Source organism: Drosophila subpulchrella, chromosome 2L (genome assembly GCF_014743375.2).
Source record: "Drosophila subpulchrella strain 33 F10 #4 breed RU33 chromosome 2L, RU_Dsub_v1.1 Primary Assembly, whole genome shotgun sequence".
NCBI classification, from domain to species: Eukaryota; Metazoa; Arthropoda; class Insecta; order Diptera; family Drosophilidae; genus Drosophila; species Drosophila subpulchrella.
This window is the reverse complement of record NC_050610.1, coordinates 25,122,138-25,143,606: the sequence shown is the minus strand read 5'-3', so window position 1 is coordinate 25,143,606 and position 21,469 is coordinate 25,122,138. Positions and strand designations below refer to the sequence as shown.

General features: G+C 41.7%; 1 protein-coding gene across 3 annotated transcripts; it reads right to left on the bottom strand.

Moving 5' to 3' along the window:
- Window positions 1-463: 463 nt before the first annotated feature.
- On the bottom strand, window positions 464-21,104 carry LOC119546579 (arf-GAP domain and FG repeat-containing protein 1). 3 transcript variants are annotated; one of them, XM_037852983.1, is made up of 6 exons: window positions 20,603-21,104; window positions 3,836-4,674; window positions 2,857-3,321; window positions 2,506-2,697; window positions 2,128-2,435; window positions 464-1,554 (listed from the first exon to the last, which is right to left on the bottom strand). In XM_037852983.1, the coding sequence occupies exons 1-6, from the start codon at window positions 20,770-20,772 to the stop codon at window positions 1,516-1,518; spliced, it is 2,013 nt and encodes a 670-aa protein (XP_037708911.1). In that variant the 5' UTR covers window positions 20,773-21,104; the 3' UTR covers window positions 464-1,515. The 3 variants fall into 3 exon arrangements, with proteins under 3 accessions (XP_037708911.1, XP_037708910.1, XP_037708912.1); XM_037852982.1 differs by lacking the exon at window positions 20,603-21,104 and adding an exon at window positions 11,298-11,405; XM_037852984.1 differs by lacking the exon at window positions 2,857-3,321 and having other exon boundaries at window positions 20,603-20,915.
- Between the last annotated feature and the right edge of the window lie 365 nt (window positions 21,105-21,469).

Genomic DNA, 21,469 nt, shown 5'->3' with positions numbered 1-21,469 from the left:
TACGTAACATAACTTAAATAATTTATAGTAATTTAAACAATTGCTAAACCAACTAGTACTAAAGACGAAGAGAACAAACTAGAAATTATACCGAAACGGAAATGAATAAAAATACATTCAAATAAAACATAGAGCGCTTGCATTTTGTACTTACCCATTTGGATATTGAAAACTTTGAAATGTTTTTGAATAGCATAGCATACTTTTTGGAATCCATTTGGAGTCTTAGGATCGTCTTATTTTAAAAAAGGGTAATCTTACATCTCAAAGATCGATTTTAAATATCTGATCGTTATTTTTCTGACCTGTCAAAATTTAGTAAGTCGGTTGTTACTTGGTTACTTAACTCTATCCTAAAAGTATGCCAGTAATTCATTCATTTTTTGAAATTTTCCGTTGTTTCGACAACGAAAACTCAGAAGTTCAGGGGAAAGCTACAGCAGGAATAAGAAGAAAACAGTGATAGCGATCTTATTTGTTTTTATTGAAATTTTCGTAGTTTAAATAACTTTAAGGCTTCGATAATGTTTGACACGTTAAGGCTAAAAATGGAAAAATTCTTGCTTCTTATCTGGACATGGACATGTGAGCAGTGAATTGAGTCATGGATTCGGGGTTCGATGGATGGATGGGTGGGGCAAAGGGACTGGTGACAATGGAGGTATTACACGGGGCTTACAATCAGACAGTATATGTACAAATGTCTGCCGTGGGTGTGGGGTGTAGGGTGTGAGGTGTGGGTGCAACCAAACGAGGTTTGACTCGCGAGTTGAGCAATCTATCTGCACGGCCGATATCGCACGTACTAATATATAAACTTAGCACACGGAAAGCAGACGATTAGCAATGAAAACAAGAAGCAATTACACAATTCATTAGGTACAAAAGCATAGTTGTATATATCTGTATCTGTATCTGTAATCTGTATCCGTATGTATAGTAGTACGTTATAATATATAGTTTATAATCTTATTAAGGCCACACAATCAATAACTGACAGAGTTCTTATCCGCAACGAAAGTGCTAAATGGGACAAAGACATTTACGAGGACAGACAAAGCAAATAACAGAATCTGGGCCAACTGCATCCTGCACTAGGATTGGGATTAGTAGCTATGTTAGTAAGTGGATGATGGGCGCGCTTAGTACAAGTAGAGAGTTCTAGGGCAAACGGCAAATACAAACATCCGTATCCGTAAACGTTAGAGTAGAGTTACCATGTAAAAGAATATATCAACGCCCCAGCCCGCTGCCGCTGTGCGCCGCCCCTCTCCAGGATTAGCGTCAGCGTGGCGGAGCCCTTCGGGGTGTACATATTTGAGCTATGTACACAGAGACTGTGCTCCGGCGTGTATTATGTATATATAGATTAACGCTATTGTTCGTAAAATGGACTAATTTCGGTTCGGCTCCTCCGCTTCTGCTGCTGCTGATGCTTCTGCTCTTTGTTCGCTGGTGGCTGGTGGCTCAGCGCCTCTGCCAAGTGGCGAGTGGCGAATTCTCCCGGCTCGAGTCTCATAAGAATGGATTGTTGGTGTTCATGGCGCCGCTGGCCTGTGAATGAAAATCAAGAAAGGGAGTCTTTAGCAAACATCGATCCGGACCCAACCAGTCCTGGCTGGTAATCCAACGACTACCGTCTACCGTCTACTGTCTACTGTCTGGATTTAATGTGGCTAGGGAACGTGAGAATCAGACAAACGTGCAAATGATTGCTTGTTTGCTTGATTAATATTTATTAAAGAGAATTACGCAGCTCTGGGATATTGTTTATCACTATGGGTTGAATCACGTACACAATTGTTAATTAGAGAAATTGGTAAGTGATATGTATCTTCTATATAACGTATAAGATTCTCAAATTAATCTTGTAAGCACTTAAACTTTTAAAGATGAGCACCATACAAGATTTCAAATTAAATTTCAAAAAGAGATCGAAACAAAATATTCTATACAAGAGATCAAATTTTAGCGCGAATTCTTTAGCATAATTTTAAAACTTTTCCGATAAACCCGTTATTTACTTCTCTTTCAACACAAAACTAGTTGGTTTCGTATAAAAAGGGTTTCCCTGCCGACACTTCTGCTTTTATCGAACTAATCCACGCAGTCGGTCGTCATACTCACTGCAAACGGATTGTTGGCCATCACCGGAGCGGGTTGCATGCTGCCAAATCCGCAGCCGTTGGGCAGGCCCTGTGAGACGGCGAACCCGTTGTTGTTGAAGTTGAAAAAGCTCTGTTGCTGGTGCTGCTGCTGCTGGAGGAGATGGTGGCCCATCTGCTGCTGGGGACTGCTGCCGTAGGCATTTGGTATGAGCGTCAACTGGCCATAGAGATTCTGCTGCTGCTGCTGCTGTTGCTGCTGGAATGGATTCACCACATGGCTGCTGAGCTGCTGCTGGCCCTTGAAGGGATTTGGATTGTTGTTGAGGGCTGAAAAGATAAGAGCCCAATTAGCGAGGCTCAAAAAAAGGGAAGGACTCTGTGGGGGGGGGGGACTCACCACCAAAGGCATCTGTGGCCTGGCCGTTGCCATTAGTGGGCGTGGGTGCCTCCGGGGCAGATTCGCTGGCCTTCAGCTCCCTCAGCTGCTCGTCGAGATCCTTGAGAGCAGCATATCGATCCTCACTGGGCGCCATCGCTGCACTTCCGCCTTTGGGCGGACTTGTCGCATGGCCGTTCTGCAAGGGCGCACCTGTAAAACAAGAAGACCAGTTAATAATCTTGCTAGGACTACATTTCTTTAGTAAAAACCAAACACAAACTTAACACAGCATCAATAAAAAGAGCGAGCCAAATGCAACAGAAACCATAACAGAAAACTCAACTCAACTCAAGGCAATTAAGAACTTACTCCACGTAAAGAAATCATGGAAATTGGCATTTAAAATATCCATCTCATGATCTTCCACCTGAGGCTCTTCTTGGGAACTGTTTGATATGGAGCTGAACAACAAATACGAATAGGAGGGCTTCTCTGGAGGATGCGGATGCTGCTCCTCATTGCTTAAGTAGGGCAGGAAGGGATTCGAGGGGGAAAGGGGCGGAGTGCTATTGAAAAAGGAGTAGCTCAGCTCCTGCTGTTGGGATGGTTGGGACTCCTCATCCTGCTCCTCTATTCGCATCTCCTCCTGCCAGAAGTTCCACGCCAGCTCTGGTTCCTCTTGGACGGTTGGCAGTGGTGATGATACAGCGGGAACTTGAGCAGGCACTGGAACCGGAGGAGCTGGCCCTGGTGGCGACTCATCGCAGTCGTCGAAGGGATCGTGGAAGCCCCGCCTGCTCCAGTCGCTGATCCAATCGTGGAAAGTTGGTGGAGCTGGATTCAGCCAAACAGTGAGTTATTAGAGAGTGGATACGAACGGGGACTTCTTTGTGTAGGGTGCTCGAAGAGGAAGGCGAGCGAAGCTGCAGGATCTTTCGGGAAGCCAAAGCTAGTTTGCATTGCTGATAATTCAAGCCGCGGGTGCAGGAGCAAAGGGGCTGTCTTTTTGAGCCAGCCTCTTATTTACAAACCAATGGATCTTGGTACTTAAGAAATTTTTTTTGAAATAATCCTATATGCTGATGCGTTATGATGTGATATATGTATGAAATATACTCGCTGAATAATTAATTAAAATCAATATTCCAAAATAAAATCAAATAGTATACTGAAAACTAGCATCTTTCCCATATAAATCTTTACAATATGAATACTATAATTGAGTCACATTCTAAATAAACTAATGCCTTTTCTTGAAAAGAGCTATATGAACTGAAGATCGATTCAACAAAGGATTAAAAGACCCATTGAATGGTGAGGAAATCCTGCTCTCGAGATGGACACTTACCCACTGCATTGAAGATGGGTGCATGATCAAAGTCGGCAAAGTTCTCAGCACCCTGGTGACCATTTCCGTTTCCATTGAGGAGCTGCTGCTGCAGTTGCTGTTGCTGCTGCTGGAGATGGGCTGCCCGGAGGGGCTGCACCTTGGCGTAGCCATTGCTGGAGCCCACCGAGGAGACGGAGGACACCGCCGGCGATCCCGTCGAGCGCGCTGATGTGGCATCGAAGATGTTGGCCGAGCCAAAGTCGGCCACGAAGTCGGAGTCCGCACCGAAGCCATTGCTGGCACAACTGCTGGTGTCCGAGAGAGCTCCCGTGGATGTGGAGCCGGCGCTGTTGAGGCTGCTCAATCCTCCAGTCAGACCAAAGGCATCGTGATTGTTGTTTTGGCTGTTGTTGTTGTGATGATGATGATGATGGTGTGGTCGGCTGATCGAGGAGGAGGAGTTTACCGAGGAGCTGTTGCTGGATGAGTTGCCCATTTTCTGCAATCCATTGGCCGAGGTCCTCTGGGCAGCCGGAGGCGTCAGATGGATGCTGGCATAGCCATTGTGGTGGCCATTCTGAATGTGATTCGTTACCGGAACGGATGACTTCAGGTTGACCGCATTGGCCAGGGACTTCAGAGGACTGGCCGGCTCCAGGTAGTACCTCTTCCGCTCGTACTTGTCCATCATCAGCTCACGCTGCTCCTGCTGGTGGACAGCCCGCTTGGGATCCCACAATCCCAGCCAGGTCTTGGCACACAGCTCGTTGCCGTGGGTGCGCAGGAAGTCGATCTCGTCCTGTGTGAATGTGGCCATCGATATGGATTTCACCCGATGTGGTGGCGTTAGACCGCGTCTGCAATGGAAGATATAATAGATTATTATAAGAAACATATATTTTCTATTTAATGTGGATACATTTATCATACTATAAGAACATGAAGAAAAGCATTCAGAAAAGTTACTCTTCGATAAATTATTACTATAACTATTACTTTGTAAGGTAAATTGGAAACTACAGTCTTAAGTGGTGTAATTGTAAATAAAGACTGCCACTTTATTTAAGCTACTGCCCAGCTGCTTAATTCCACAAAGTAATTCTTCTCTATTTTGGAAATTGCTCAAGATTTACCCACTCGGTCGCCCATTTGTGGTCAGGTGGCGAAGATGGTGGTGGTTGCTTGACCCACTTGTACCCACCAGAATGACCCGTCAAATGGGCGTTCAATTTCAGTTAATTGCGCAAATTAATTGCGCTGGCCTTGGGGCCGAAAGCAATTGGAGCACTTTGGAGTGCCCAGAACGGCATGAAAAATGAAACCCATAAACAAACCGAAGAGGCGCTCTGGCCTGCCTTGGTGGAGAGTTTTCCAGCAAATTTTACCCCACAACGATGGCTAATTTCGGTTTTTCACGAATTTCCCGAACGAAACGAGTACACACGGGCACAACAGCAACAAAAACTTGGCCACAACATGGCAACAGCAACGGCAAAAGGCTGAAAAACAACACCAAAAGTGGCAAAAGTGGCAGAAGAGGGCCAAATATGCATTGCAGGGGGAAGTGGAAACTGGACGTTTCACATGAACGCTTCGCTGGCTCCAGTTGGTTGTAGGTTGTTGCTAGCTGGTTAACTGGTTGCCGCATGGAAGAGATAGAACCAGAGGTACCGGTCTAGAGAACAGGAGATACCCTGCACTCTTCGGCAGGTAACTTACTTTCGAAGAACATTGTGAAAAGCAAAACGTGAATTCTTTAGAGACAGAGGATTGATTACGAATAAGAAACTATATAAGCGAATTCTTCAGAACAAGAGGGTTAGCAAAATATTTATGGATTAATCCCTGTTAATTCCTGAAGAATTTGCGTTTTCATTATTTTAAAATAATTTGATGGTGATGATGCACTCTATAGTAGATAACATACTGTCGAAGCATATTATAAAAAGCAAAACGTGAATTCTTTAGAGAAAGAGGATTGATTACGAATAACAAACTATAAAAGCGAATTCTTCAGAACAAGAGGGTTAGCGAAATGGTTTAATCCTTGATATTTCCTGAAGAATTCGCGTTTTAATTATTTTCAAATATTTTGATTAGATCTTTAAGTAAATGAACCAGTATAACCCCTCCCCATATAGGGTATCAAAACCGGCAGGCTGATGTGGCACATGCAGCGAAACTTCTAGAAGCTGCTGATTGCTGGCTAATGACATTACAGCCATCTGAGCCCAGGGAATGACGTCCTTTGTCATCTCATCTCGACCCTTCCCGTGTTTCTTATGCAATTGTGACTCAATTTGAGGACGGTAAATGGATGCCCACTGTTGAGAAAATAGCGGAGGAGGAAAAGCGGAAGTCTTTGTGTGTCGTCTCACCAGAAAACAATCAACTCTCACTTAAGTGGGACTCTCAGTGGAGTGGATCGAAGTGAATTGAAAAGAAGTGGAGTGGCGGGGCCTGGATTAGAGGGGCTCCACCTCCCACAACGGCTGACCCGTGACCAACGGAGCAGAGCTGAGCAGCTGAGGACGACTTCCGCCGGCGGCTAAATGATCTGTGAAGCTGCAACTCCGCAGCGGAAATCAACAGGAGGTTGTCTGACCTTACACGGCTTGTAAGCCATCTCAAAACAGAAAGGCCATCGGTACACAGGCAAAAAAACGAGATAATCTGCAACTAAGTTTGAGACCACTTCAAAGTTACACATTGAAAGACCAGGTTCGAATACCGCCTTGGATTGAACATTGTATTAATTCTACATTCCAATATCTGGTACAAAGTGGTTTGTAAAACCATTAAATTAATCATCATAAACTTGACTGCGGAATATCTTATCAGAGCACAATTGAAATTACCATTAGTCACTATCTTAAATCTGTTAAACCAAAATGCGTAATACGAGATATGATGACCACATATGAAGTACTTGAAATGATTACGCTATGCTTGAAATCACTCAAACCTCCCGTCTTAAACAGAAAAGGTTTCAATGAATAAAACCAGTAGTCTTGAAATATATAATCCTCAAAGAATGAACTCAATCTTTGCTCTTTCTGATTGAATAAAACACTTTAATCCTTTTGAAATACAAAGCTAAGAAGTGCAGGCCACAGGAAAAGCAAGTAGCTGTGAAACACTAAACCAGTGAACGAATATCGCTGTTAAATACAGATTTGCCTGCATAATTTATTCCGTTTTAATCCTATTAAAATATCAACTTGGCATTTGCCGGATTAAGGCGAGAGCAATAAGTAGTACGTGATGTTTTTTTGTGTGTGGCAAACACCACTCAAGTGGTGCCCAGTTTTCCGAGTGGCCACATCCACAAGAGCACGCACAGGCAGTTCGTTAGGGGGTTGGAGGAGGCGGAGGAGGAGGTGGTTGTGGACGGGGATGTGGCTGCAGTGGCAGTGGCAGCTGCAAGTGGCAACAACAGAGACCAAGGCAGAATCATGCGCCATGTGGCAGTGGCTATTTTTGAAATCCAGCCACGGCGGAGAAAGTGAAAGTTGCCTCCACACAAAATGTGGAAACAGTGGCGGCATTAGAGGCACTCACTCGGCCACGCCCACCGTTTATGGCGTGCATTTGAAGAGGGCAAAAAGTGGGTGGGGGTAATTGACAATCACAGCAGTAATGACTACAAATTTCCATGCAGCTGAGGCTTTTGTTAATGCGAAAAAAAACCAATAAGCGCGGAGAGGTGGGAAGCAGAAGGTGCTATTGCTGGCCCACCCCCTTCAAATGCGGTTCTGGGAAATAAATCACTTAGAATGCGCCAGCTGGAAAAATATATTAGTGCCAATATATGCTTTCGTTCAGCTGCCAAACAGATTTGACTGCTGATGAGGGAGAATGGCTCCCACGAGAAATATATGTCTCAATTCATTAGGTTCAACAGGAAATAGCATACCTAAAAGATAGGATATCATAGGGTTTTAGGGGTTTTTAAGTGTTCCACACAAGGTTTCCAAGCATTAGACTTGTTTACTGCTCAAAGAATGATCTGGAATTTCGAACTGTTTAAACAGGATGCACGAAATCGTTTATCTAGGTCTCAGTTGTCAATTTCTGAGAGCAAACTCAAAGCCCCTTTGCGTTGTGTTCAATATTAGCATTGCGATGCTAATTGTTATACGAACCGAACCCGGCATTCGAGTGCTCCATCGGTACACACTACTCATCGACGCCACCAGAGGAACCCTCCTCCAGCCACATCTGCATGCTGAAAGAACGAGAATGGCAGAGAGCCATGCTAATTGGGAGTCAACAAAGCAGCGCTGAATCTCACAACTGGAATCGGAAAACTGTGTCACACCTCACGGGTCATGGCAGTTCAAAGGGCAAAGGGCAAGGGGGAATGGGTATGTCACTTCTTCCTTTTTCCATCTTTGCATATTAACAGGACTTTTTTTAAGGTAAGTATCATTCATAAGCCTCTAATCCTAATTTAATTAATAGATGACACTATAAAATATTTATGTTAATAAAATTTATATGTTACTTTAGATTTAAAATACATTTTGTGGATGAGTATTGTAAAATCATTTATAAGTAAGCACCTACGATTTATTCCGGAATTTCGGTTTTTGTTTTCAGAATTTTATGGCAAACTGTACTTGCTGCACCTTGACCTCTCTTTTATAGTAATATATATACACTTATATTGAATAAAAAGAAAAGATGATGAAATGAAAAAACCCCAGTTAGATTAATGGAATCATACTTTGAAGAGTAAATAGACTCAAAAGTTTAGTTGACAACCAATAAGTTAACTTGCAAGATTAGACATATCTGTTGTCTTTACAAAAGGCCAGCAAATAACTTACTTGCTTCGACTGTAATGGGAACTTAAAAGGCGGCGATTTCAAGGATGCATTTAAGCTAATAGACTGTGAATTGTTTGAGACTTTATGGACTATTTCGGGGAAGGTTAGCACAGGTTTACTTATGCTGAGCTCAGGCTGACCCCCTTCTTTACGACACCCTCATATGAGAATATATCTCCGTCTCCGCCGGATGAGATGGGCTTGGGCATGGGTATGGGTACGGGTATGGGTCCAGCGATCTGAGATCTCGAATCTCGCATCTCGGCGGTTTCGGTTTCGCTTCGTGCTTGGCACAAGTGGATACAACGAAAATTAAAACAAACACAGAGACAACTCAAAAACAGAGACAGACACTGTAGCGACTGTAGTGCAGATAAACAAAAAGCTTAGCTTACAATCACTCACACTCTGGCCTTTTTCATTTTCGCTACAAAAGTGCAAAACTCGTTTTTTGCGCACTCAGCGTGAAAAAAATAAATTCAACTCAGCTGAGCTGAGCACCAAGCTTCCCTCCTCTCAAACAAAAACAAAAGTAAAACTCGTTGCGGCAGAAAAATACCCCATACCATTATGCATAGAAGTAAAAATACAATGAGTACAGAGTCGAAATACAAAGCAAATCCGATTCAAAATCGGAATCGGAATCGGACCTACCACATAACGTTTAGCTTTAGTTTAGAGAGCTCGGGGAATCGTTGAGCAAAAGCAAAATCAGCGAAAATAGAGAAAAGTAAACAACCCACAATTATGACAATAAATAACAACTTAAATATGTATACCTATGGACAGCGCCTCACATATGAACTTTTGATTTCGGGTGAATTTGTTTCGAAGTGGGGGATACCCTCGCCTTTTTTGATAAGAATGATACACATATGGACTACGCCATTCCTGTGATTATCAATAACGTGAATATTAAACTAACAAACAATCAGTGATTATTTTTATTGACGTCTCGTCTGACACATTCCCCGACAACTATAATTGTTTTTTGGTTTGAGTATAATATTAGCTTTATTTGCTTATTCAGAGGCAACATGTATTCAATATATATTCATGGAGAGTATTTTGGTCCCCTTACTAGACCTTGATATCTTCATTCTATGATGTTTTGACTTTTAAGATAAATAATTAAATTGTTGCCCCTTTTTCTAACATTTAATATATGTATTTATTCCCCAGTTCCATTCGTTTTTATGATGGTTTAGCCATTATCTTTGCTGCACAGCAAGTTTAGGATTAACATTCACTTCGCCTCGTCGAGGGTATGCAAATATAAATGCGAAACAAAAAACAGAGACTGAAGCAAAAAGAAAAACAAAAGCATCTACGCAATTTCTCGAGTATAAATACCATTTCTTTTTCATTCCCCATGAGTCACGGATCCCAGACAGTCGGGGGGTTCAAGAGCGGTGCCAATTTCAGCATAAATATGTATGTCAGTATACACAGAGAGAAAAACTGATGTCACAAAAGTGATATTTTCAAAAAAATATAAGTATTTTGTAACAGATTAAAACATTGTGTAACTTTGAATTTTAATATCATTGACAAGAAAAAGAGTATGGTAGGGTAGCAGTGGTCTTCGAACATGCAAACATTAACCTTGCATCGAAATATTTTTTATTTAATAAAATAATTTATTTTTTTTACCCAATAAATGTTCTATAGAGCAATTAACATTTTTATTAGCTTAACAAATGTGGTATAGAACATTTAATTGATGTCCATTTTGTTTTCACCTTAAATTTCCAAAGAACTTCAGAGATATAAAAAAAATATTATTATTATTAGCTCTAGGATTCGAACCTGTGAATACTAATCTGATGTATATCTGTTTTTTCTGTGCAAGGGGAGCTCATTCACTCTGGGGCTGGGAAAAGCAATTAGTCAATTTCCAAAGAACCCCAGAGACGGGGAGACCTTGCCCCAAGACATGACTCGTTGCTACGGCGACCGAAAGAGGAGAAAAGATCTCGGTGAGATAAAAAGATTGACGCTGGGGCCACTGGAGCAGTTATTACAGTTAGTTATGACCACTCCAAAGGAGCTAATTTAATTTTTAGAGCTCCACTCTCTAAGCCAAACACTTTCTAGGTTCACATTGTGGTCCAGTTTCTAACGACTTCGGGCGGAGCCCCACTGCCTTGAAAGCCCCTTTACGAAATAGCCCAAAATGGGTGGCCATTATCATGCCAATAAAATCAATAACACTATAACCATCAACACATACTGAATCCAATTATTACGAGCTCCATTCAGAAATTGAAAACAAGACAATTTATCATTTTGGTTTTTATCAATTTGTTGGAATTTACTTTTTTAAATCACTTTAATGCTTTTTGGGGACATAGCGAAAACAATTTATTTAAAACTATTAAATCATTGTAATCATTTCAGCACAATTGAAATAGCTGAACCATAAATCTTAATTGATTTATATTAATATTTCGCTAGAGAGAACACAATTTTTCACTCCACATTTAAGGCTTTACACTTTTCACTGCAGTTCCTAGATTGTGGTAATCTAACCTGGTGAAATTAGCACATTTGTAAATCAATATATATTAAGTTTGATTTAAAAGGCGCTTCAATTTATTATTTTCCTATGGCAGGACCTTGATTTAATTGGCCCTAGGCCAACTTACTGCGTATGAAGTTCCTATTTGGAGACTGTTTTAATCAGAGACCTCTGCCAGAGGGATTGGGAATGCGACTGCTGACTGTTGAGTGACTTGTGATGAGCTCGGAACTCGACTGTCGCCACCAACATGATCGCCAGTTGGAGAAGTCCGGCAAAAATGCGTTTCAGACGAAGCGGAATTCATGCAAATTGCGGCGACAAGTGCGATAAGTGGGAGTCAAGGGGCCTACGTACCAGGAATCGGAAACCGTATAGGGAATATATTGATAACGCCCCAAAACATTTGAATCCTCCCTCTAATACCCCCAAAATAAAATGACAGTGATATGTGGTTAATGAGATACTTCGTAGTCATGCTTCAAAAAGGTTTTTTACGAAAAGTACCCACTAGGCTTTACTATTATAAGAAAATTCATTAAATCTCAAGATCTGGGATCAGTTGAATCGTACAAAGCGTTGCAAAATTTATTCAATGAGCTTTTTTAACCTTGATCGATAATTATAACTCCCTAATTAAACGACAAATTAAGCTTGGCTGGGCTTTGTCTTCCCAACTGCTGAGTGGCCTCTTTGTTCGATCTTGATTCCAAAGTTTCTTTCAACTCTTAAGGAAAATCACCATAAAGAGCCATAAAGCACGCACGTAGCCGCGTTGAGACTGATTGGCATTGATATTGACCTCAAGATAAAGAAGTGCCATCGATGAATCAGCGGAGAGAAAATAAAGACGAGCCGCCGCTTTGTGGGTGGCGTCCCTGGAATTACACTGAAAGTCAATCTTTGTCTTGGGATTACGCTTAGCCAGCAAAGTGGATGCTCATCCAGAGCTAAAAATAAAAATGCCGCCTGGTTTCAATTTCAAAACCGCAGCCAAGTGACATTCAAGGCGGAAAAACGAAGGCGACGGGATCGAGACACAAAGCCTGGGCATTGAATCGCACATGTTCAAACACAGTGGACTCTGACTAATTAGAACCAAGGAATTTGGAGTGTTTATCCCCTCAAGTGATTTATTTTATGATACCATTTAAACAAAAACCGCAGTATATTACGTGAATTGTTCATTGAGCATTTTCTAAATATTTAAGCCGTTAATAAATATTATTAAGTAACAATATTTCTTAGAAACCCTTCTTTTTGACACCTTTTACTCACACACAAACAGCTTTTTATTACTATTTAGTATAATTAAATAATAATTAATAATTGATCTAGAAATGTCTTGTCTTCAATTACTTATTAGATAACAGAAATGATCAATTGAAAATCGACATCTATGGTTCAATTAGACAGCGCCCACTGTACTTGCAAGGGGGCTGGCTCTATGAGTTTGAGGTGAGAGTGTCTGTTTGGCAAATAAATGAAAATTGCCGCTAACTTTGATTCCATTTCGCCACCCTTCCTCCCGACAAGTGCGACACTGACCTCGACTGGACAAACACTCTAAGTGAGCCAAGGCTCCAAGTCAAAGTCGAACGGAAGGCAAAAGTCCGGACTAGACACGTTCTTTCCAGCTGCATCCCGCTCTACCTCTACGGCGATCCCACGGTCAAGAGCTCTACACGGAGAAAAAACATGAGCTCTATGTCAATTTGATATTCGCAAGTCAAATATAAGAGACAAATCAACATAATATTCCTTCCTTATCATTACACCTCAAAAATAGGAGAACAATGACCTCTTATCTTGAAGACTTCATATTCTTGTTCACAAAATAGGTTCCAAACAAATAACACTTGAGAATTACTATTATAGAGAAACACAGTTCATAATTGTATTAAACCTCAATATCTTGGATGATTTCTTTCGTATTATTAGGATTATCGTTATCGTTCTATTTGAACTACAAATTATTCAAAACATTTTTTTGATTTTTTTTGAAAACTTATAAAGATAATGTGTACGATCATAAAATTAATAATCATACTTAAGTTTTTCTTTCTGTTCAGGGGAAATTACAATTCAAGGTCGTTGCGGCTATAGAAAGCTCGCTACTAGATATTATAGCTTAGCCTAGCGATAAAGCCGCAGACCAGCGATCCGTCACTTTTTCACTCAACCCGAGAACGTTTCCCCGACTTAAAGAGCTCAGAGTGCAAAAAGCTCGCTTATTCATAACGCCGCGAGTTCCCAGGCGGGAAAAAACACGAAAACGGGTAGAACTTTTTGCTAGAAAATCGCTGACCCACTCCGAATGCAGAATGTTGCTGTCCAGCTGTGGAGCGTTTTAATTACAAAGTTATGCTAAGCTGAAAAAGCAACAGAACAACTGCAAACATTTCCGACAGACGTTGCAGTTTTTATGCCCCGCTCTTTTGGTGGCGTTACTCAATTAGGCCAGGCCAAATGGAAGGAGAGTCCCACGCATTCAGAAACCGATTCCCGTTCTGGTTCTTCCCTCCTCTCTATATATGCCCCCGATCCCCAGAGATGCAATGCGCTATGTGGGCGCCACAAAACGAGTCCGAGCCTGCTGCTTTTATCCCATGCAACTCTGGTATTTCTTTGCGACTCTGTGTGGATGCACTGGGAAAAATAGATTAAATACTAAAAATCTAGGAAATCTTTAAAGCGACTTTATGCCAAAACACTACCAATTAAATTAGGGTTTACCAACTGAGAAAGATTAAACAAATTTTAAAAAATGTTTATTAAGTTTTTGATTCAACAGGACACGTTTCCATACAATGGAACCTAATATTAAAAAACTACAGTGCCGTGTTATATCTCAATGAAGTCATCGGTATCTGCAGTATTTTATCGCTGAGCTACCCCAAATATGGACATAGCATAAATTAATAGAAATGGTTGTTTTTATTAGTGCAAGCTTGTGTCAGTTTTGGCGCAGAGTGGTCGCCTTTTGGCATTCGCTGACAGTTGTCGCGTTTGTCGCACAATATAAATTAAACTTGGCAGCGGGAGAAGGGAAGGGAGATGGAGGAGGGGCCTTTGAATGAGGACTCTCCAGTTGGGCCCTATGAATATTTTAATAATGTCATCGTCTGAGCCAGGCTGCAAATTGCCCGAAGAGCCTTGAGCTCTTCTTTTGGTGGCCGTGGGATGGCGAATGAAAAATGCAAAAGGACCTCCATTGAGCCATTCATTCGGCCGGAAAGAAATTTCTCGGACAAAGCCGCGTGGGCAGCAGGCTTATGGCATCTCCTCCGCTGGATTTTACAGTGGTGGCCACAAATCTTATCATTTTATGACTAAAATATATATATATTATAGATATTTTTTTTTATTAGTGGAAAGTGTGATATGAAAACCATTTGCAGTACGGGGTTTCTTCCCCTAGTTCCCAGCTATATGTAACCATATGGTCAGAGTTCACAACAGGACATCTAGAAAAGGGCAATGTAGGGTCGCAGCAGGCTCCGGCTGACGATGTGCCTCCCAGTGGGAAAATGGGGATGCGGGCCGAACAGAAACCATAAATCTCCGTGTGGGCAGGCGCCTTCTGCTCGCTCCCATTCCATATAGCTATCTCTTTCTGTGACCCTCCTTCGCACTATGACCCTCTCTCTCTCTTTTAACACCCCATACACTTGTAAAAATATTATACAAAAGAGTCACATTGGTTTTTACAAATAATATGCTTAAATGCCAAATTTAATTTGAACTTCATAATAAAGAAAAAAAATGTATCTATCTAAATAAGTAATATTTAAATCTAGTTATAAATAGTTTGTAATCTTTACTATTCCTCCTTCATAATTTTAAGTTTTTTGAGTGTAGCTGGCACTTTTAATTGGCCCCTTCTCCCCAGCTGTTTGATCTCTTTTTGGGGGAGGGAATGGCGCCTCGTGGGCCAAACTGGAGCACCTCCCCCTCGCCGATCCAATCCCCACCCACATGTTTCCGCATTTGAATTGCACTCACATCTGAAAATTGAAAATTCAGAATCGAGAGCCAAATCGCTCGGCGTTTGCGCCTCTGCATTATTAATAGAACTGAAATCTTTATTTCAAGGCGAGCGCCAAAACAAACAGAGGAGTCGTCGGGGGGTTTAGGGGGTGATAAAGGCGGTGGTAGAAACAACATCAGCCAAACAAAGGAACCAACAGCAATTACAACAACGACACCTTCTAAGAGTGTTTGTGCCTGCCTTTGAATCAAAACTGCGCAGTAATTGCCGGGTCACCCACACCCCTCTTCCCCAACCCCTTTTTATATTCCTATGTCTATTAAACCCCACCCCCTCCCCCGGGTTCCTCTTTCCTTTCTTCAAAACTCATAAGCGATTCACAAACATTTCCTCAAATGCTAAACGAGTTAGGAGCGGATTCAGTTCAATTCCACTCGCTTTGATTCCAGGAACTCAAATCAAAGCGAATACAGTGAAACTAAAAACCAGCAAATATCAAGTTTTATCTCCATCGTATCTAATGTCATTTATTTAGTTTTTATAGCGTTTTTTAATGTCAATGAAGTCATCTTATCTTATCACGTTGATCCAGAATTATATCATAACACTTTTGTAATTTTACATTTTTCCCCCACTCAAATATTATTACGAAAGATTATAAAAAATGTAGTTACAAATAATATTATATTTACATGATTTACAATGTAAACAATTGTTTTAAAGCCTGAACTTTAGCCCTTTTCATTTTCATTGCAAATTAATTTTTAATAGCCCAAAAGTAAATGCATCTACGAAGTACAATAGATGACAGATACTTTAACTGGTAGCTCAGATACCTCGATGAATTACCTTTTTTATCCGCGTTGAAAACATTTCGCATTTTGAATATTTAAGTGTAAAGACAAAATACACAAGCGGGAGTGCTGTACAGTGTACAAAAGCACACACATTTGGCCTCTTGTTATTTATATTTAATTGCTCTTACGCTTTGCCTTTGGGTTGCTTATCTTTTAGTTTGTTCGTTTGTTGTCTTGGCTTTTTCCGTTTTTCGGTGGATAGAGAGGCCGAAATAAAGGGGCCAAACAGCTGACACCGCATGGTGAAAGTGTGCCCCGCCCCTCGTCTCTTTGCCCCTTTTTTGGGGCTGTCAAAGGCAGACATGTTTATGTTGTTTCATAATCGGAAATTTACATATGAGCCGCAGAACGGGCCAAACTAAAACTAAAAAGAGAGAAAGACGTGCTCTGAGCTTTTTGTGAGCTCCACTCGAAGGCAGTTGGCCCAGTTCGACTGCAACTGCAATGCCAATGCGGCGGGGACTGGGGATCGGGGATCGGAAACCGGGAGGGGTCCGCTCCACAGCTCACTTGCCCGCTGACGCATGTACCTACAACATGACTGTATAGGTACACCGATAAAAAATAGCCAAACAAATAAATATCATGGTTCACTTGACATTGTATATAAACAGTGTTAAATTGATAATGAAAAATGCAATTTTTTGTTTTCATGCTTAAATTAAAGGGTTTTGTAGCGGGTTACTTCCCATAAACCCTTACACTATTTAAAAAAATGGCCATGAGGTTCAAATCCCATTGCCAACACAAAGAAACTGATGACGTTCTCATCCGAGTTGAAAATGTTCTTGGAAATAGAACGACATTTTTAAGTTGAAAATGTTTTTATTTTGCTCGAATCAAGTTTTATTTGCGCTATTTAAGTACATTGTATGTACAAATAAACTTTTAGTGTATACTTATCAAAAAGTTGTTAAAAAAATTCAATTTAACTTTTCTCCTCTCACCATTTTGTTCTTATATTGATACCAAAATGGACGTACACGGTTTTTAAGAAGGAATGTTCTCAATTCAAGAAAAATGTTCTCAATTCAAGAACAATGTTCTCAATTCAAGTAGAATGTTCTTGGATAGTTTTCTCTGTGAACCTTTTCTGTTACTTGAAAGTTCTGTAATCAAATTATAATACTAATATTTTGTTGCCTATGTCAAACTAATAATATTTACACCCTCTTTTTTCTGTGTACCTATAGCACGACTATAGCTATAGCCATAGACTCTCCGACAGATAGAAGCGCACAAACACCCGACAACCGACTGCAAACATACAACCAGGGACACAGAAATAGCTTAAACATAAAGTTAGTTTAACTAATGTAGAAACAAATGCATTGCAGACAAGAAATAAAGTACAATTTTAATGGGACTTAACAGTCACAGTCTTATCTCCAAAAATATGAGACCTTCGTACATAGAACTTGTTTATTAAAATATAAAGCAAATTATTTCGTGATGATATACAACATTTGAGCAGTGAGTCACATCTTGTCCAGGAAATCACACATCATAAAGATTATTAGCTTGAGGGAAGTAAACTGACTTGCTTTGAAAGATAAACAATTTGGACATTAATAATACGTACTTGTAATATGTAATCGTTTTAGAAAGATGGACAGAAAACAGGAAACACATATTTTAAGACTTGAAATAGTAAACAAGTTTGGCAAAACAAGCAATATGATTATTGTTTATTTAGTAATTTTGAATCATAGTTGAAACATCAACATGATTAAATGAAATTCCTTAGCGAGTAGAACAATTTCACAGCAAGCAAACTAGTGGGCATCTGTTCCAGCGAATAGAGCAATCCACTGGGTATTTACCATTTTTCGCCCGAACTCGCACTGATTCACATGGCTCGGTTATTTAATAATTGAATAATACCTACGCCATTAAGTCGGTAACTTCATATTTAAATGGCCGTGGCTGTGGTGTAGTTAGTGCTCTTGCTTTGTGTGCGATGGGAATGATGACGAAGCCTGAGAAAGTGGCTCACCATGGCTGCTCTGCTCCCAATGCCCGTTTGCTTTCGCCTTATCTAATCAACAAGTTTCTTGACTTTTATGAGCCAGCACAAGCTTTGAACTCTGCCAAAGCCAAAGTCACAGAAAAAGACCAAAAAGACCCAAAAGCGGAGCAGCAGATGGCGGCGACTGCTGCTTGATTGAGGTGCAACAATTTGTCTGCAATTGGAGGCACAGCAGCCACTGCGGCCCAAAAATACATTCGAGTGAGTGCCTGGCAAAAGCTGTTGGACGGGTTTTCCCCGCCGCCACTCCTCCTCCTCCCCGGACATTCCCATTCTCAAAACCCACTCCCATTCTCATCAGCCATCGGCCCCTCATTCCTGAACCGCTTCCTCCATTAAAGCGCTCCAAGTGGCCGGCCGGTCTGCAGCGGATTCCAATATCCAAAGGCGGGCTGAACATGCACAGCCATTTCTTCATGGAGTCGGTTTCATTTGGTATTCCCTGCACTCCCTTGTCGCAGTCGCAGTCGCAAGTCGAAGTTCCAGTCTCATTTTCAGCCAGGAAGTTCGTTGTCGCCTGCTGTCGCCCCTGCCACGCCCCTTCCTTCGTCGAGGCCCCTATTATGCTGCAGTACCTTTCCACACCCCTTCGGCTGCACAGGGAGAAAATAGTTGAGGCTGGGCTTTAACAGATAGAAACGTATCTGTTCCTTCAGACATTTTGAAACGAAAGCAATTCTGAATGCAATAATATATGATATCCGGTTTGAAGGACCAAAAAATAGCTCTTTCCTTATACTTTAAGAACCCTATAGCCCGAATCATACTTAAAACAACTTTTAAAACAATCGACTCAACTCAATATAAAGAAATATTAATCAAGTATTGTTAAAACGTATCCGGCTTGAAGGACCAAATGTTACTTTTTCTTAATTGATCAAAAACCCTATTACTCCATATAAATACAATGAAAACAAATGTTAATAAAACATTATTTAAATTTACCCCCCTTGAGAACCAAAGTTACCTCCAATTATGTTCACCAACCTTTTTAATCGATTCTCGCAGTGCAATCGTTTTGTGTCCCCGGCATTTATGCGGCTTTTCATTTACATGCCAACATTTGTTTCCCTTGGCAGTTGGCAACGAGGCTTGAGGCTTGAGGATTGAGGATGGAGGACCGAAGGCTAAGGAGCGGGCAATGAGTCATCGAAGGAGGAGTCGGGGAATGCAGAAGGCGGCTGGCAGAATGCATCGCAGTTGGCCACTTGCAACCTGGTTCCGATGATAGAGATAACTCAATGGAGGAGCCCGCATGCCGTCCAATTGAGAGTCCACAAAATCTGGGGCACCGGTCGTGGGAGACTGGGATTTTGGACCTGGGCCAGGCGGAAGTTTAAGAGCAATCATGTAATGTGCTTGATCCGGAAATGCGTAAATCAAATAAAATGCAGCGCCGGAGGAGTGGTAATATATGACCCCAATTTAGCCATAGTGCGCACAAATCAAACCCAATTTGGCAAATTACTTCAAGGGGTAAAGAGTGGAAAGTGGGCGGAGCTGGGCGCGCCAAGGACACCCACAACTCAGCCGCCAGGTGGGCGGCCCTCGAAACTGTCACTAGAAAACACAAAGCACGAATAGAAAGCGCCGCCGGCGAAGACAACACAATTTCGTTTGGCGCGATGTCGCGCAATTGAAAGTTTTGTCTTCGATTTGCATTTCGAAAAGGAAAGGAAACCAAATTGTGCGAAATTGTTCGAAATTGTTCGGGGAATTGCTTTCGCTTTCACACAAAATACAAAATAATAATGGGGAGACGGGATCGGACATTGCATCGAGCGAAAATTATCGGTCACTCCACTCGGCGACCGATCGAAAACGAACGTCAAGCGAGTTCAAATTGGCCGGGTTCAAGTGAAGATAAGGGGCTTTTTCAAGAAAGGTCCACAGATTGGCTTCCGATTTTTCTGAATTTCCAATCCTATTTTTAGGCGGTCGACGGGAATCTATGTATTTTTTGTGAGATACTCGATTCCGCCGAAATCTAAAAGTTTATAATGGAATTCCCGGGGGTTAACCATTTGGGAAATCTCACCCAAGGAAACGCTTTCGATAAGAATATACCAGTGAATACCACTGAGTGCCATTCATAACAAAGATTATCAATATCAATTGTGGTTTTAGGACATATGTATAGATTTTGAGAATCGTTTATCAAGGATTAAAGGAGACATATTTAAGTAGACCTCTAAATCCAAGATTAAGATTACTTAATCTATGTTTTCTTTTAAAGGTTTAAAACAAATATTAATAGGATTACCTATTTACTACTCTCAAGATAGACGATAACGATTATAATAAGACAAGAAAACTAGAAAACACATCAGGTAAACTCTGTGAGTATACAAAGACCCCAAGGCTAGCAAGGTCTCTTCCAGAACAGAAAACAAAAACTCTGTAAAACATTTTGACACCCAATAACGTCTCACATGGGATTATATTTGTTCTGCCTAGAAATAAATCATATATGATGTATCTTTTAGAATATAGACCACCCTACAAGGCGACTAATGCGGAAAATGTCAGTTTCCTGGAACTAAGAGGATACTCACAGGACTCCGGAGCAGCGGGTGCAGACAAAGGATCCGATGGTCATGTTCACGTAGGTCGGTCCCTTTTGCCCGCAATCGAAGCACTGCCGGTTGCCCCCCGACCCGCTGGCCACCAGTTCCCGCAGGGCGAGCAGGTACTTGTCGTCCTGTTTCTTTCGCACCACCGCCATTGCTGCCGTCTCTGTTGCTCCTTGCGCCGCCGGTGCTTCCTTTTGTACCGCTTCCGGTACTATTGTTGTCGTTGCGATGAGCGGTTTGACGGAGGGTCCGCTACCTGCGCGCTCCTCCTCGGAATCCTCCTCTTCCTGGTCCTGATCCGTGCCCGCTAGCTGCTCTGTGTCCGAGGGCAGCCGCTCCTGGGGGTCAGGGGGTGGGAGTGGGTGGTGGTGGGTGGACCGCTCGGCCGTGTAGGGCGCGAAGGGGGCGACGGCGGTGCGGTAGGAGGAGGCGGCGTGGGGCGCGGAGCTGTTGTAAGCGTAGACGAACTGAATCTTGCCTGATTTTCCTTATATTTTTAAAAAACCTTTATTGTTATCGGAGATTGGCTATCGTACGTTCGAATTGACGTGAATCTCCGTTCAGTACAATCGAGATAGTGTATCGGAATGGATCGGTATTATCGTTTATTGTCTATCGTAAGCGTGTGTCCTTTTTAAGATCGATATTGTTTATCGTTTTTCGTAACTGACGTAACTCTCTTTCCGCTCTCTCTTCTCCCCCTTTTACGCAATTTTCGGCTTGACCTTTCCTCTCCTTCGCCTCACACACACACCGCTCTGCACACAAATCACAGGTGTGTGCGTGTGCCGTAATCTATCGAAAACCACTTTTTCGATTGCCCGTGTTATTGTTTACTTTTCACTTCTT

Bases quoted from the DNA above. Each gene is read 5' to 3' on its own strand.
- LOC119546579 (XM_037852983.1), bottom strand. From the start codon at position 20,772: ATGGCGGTGGTGCGAAAGAAACAGGACGACAAGTACCTGCTCGCCCTG. The intron at 2,436-2,505 runs GTGAGTCCCCCC...TTATCTTTTCAG, and splicing joins GGCCACAGATGCCTTTGGTG to CCCTCAACAACAATCCAAAT. The intron at 1,555-2,127 runs GTGAGTATGACG...TTTCATTCACAG, and splicing joins TGGCCAACAATCCGTTTGCA to GCCAGCGGCGCCATGAACAC.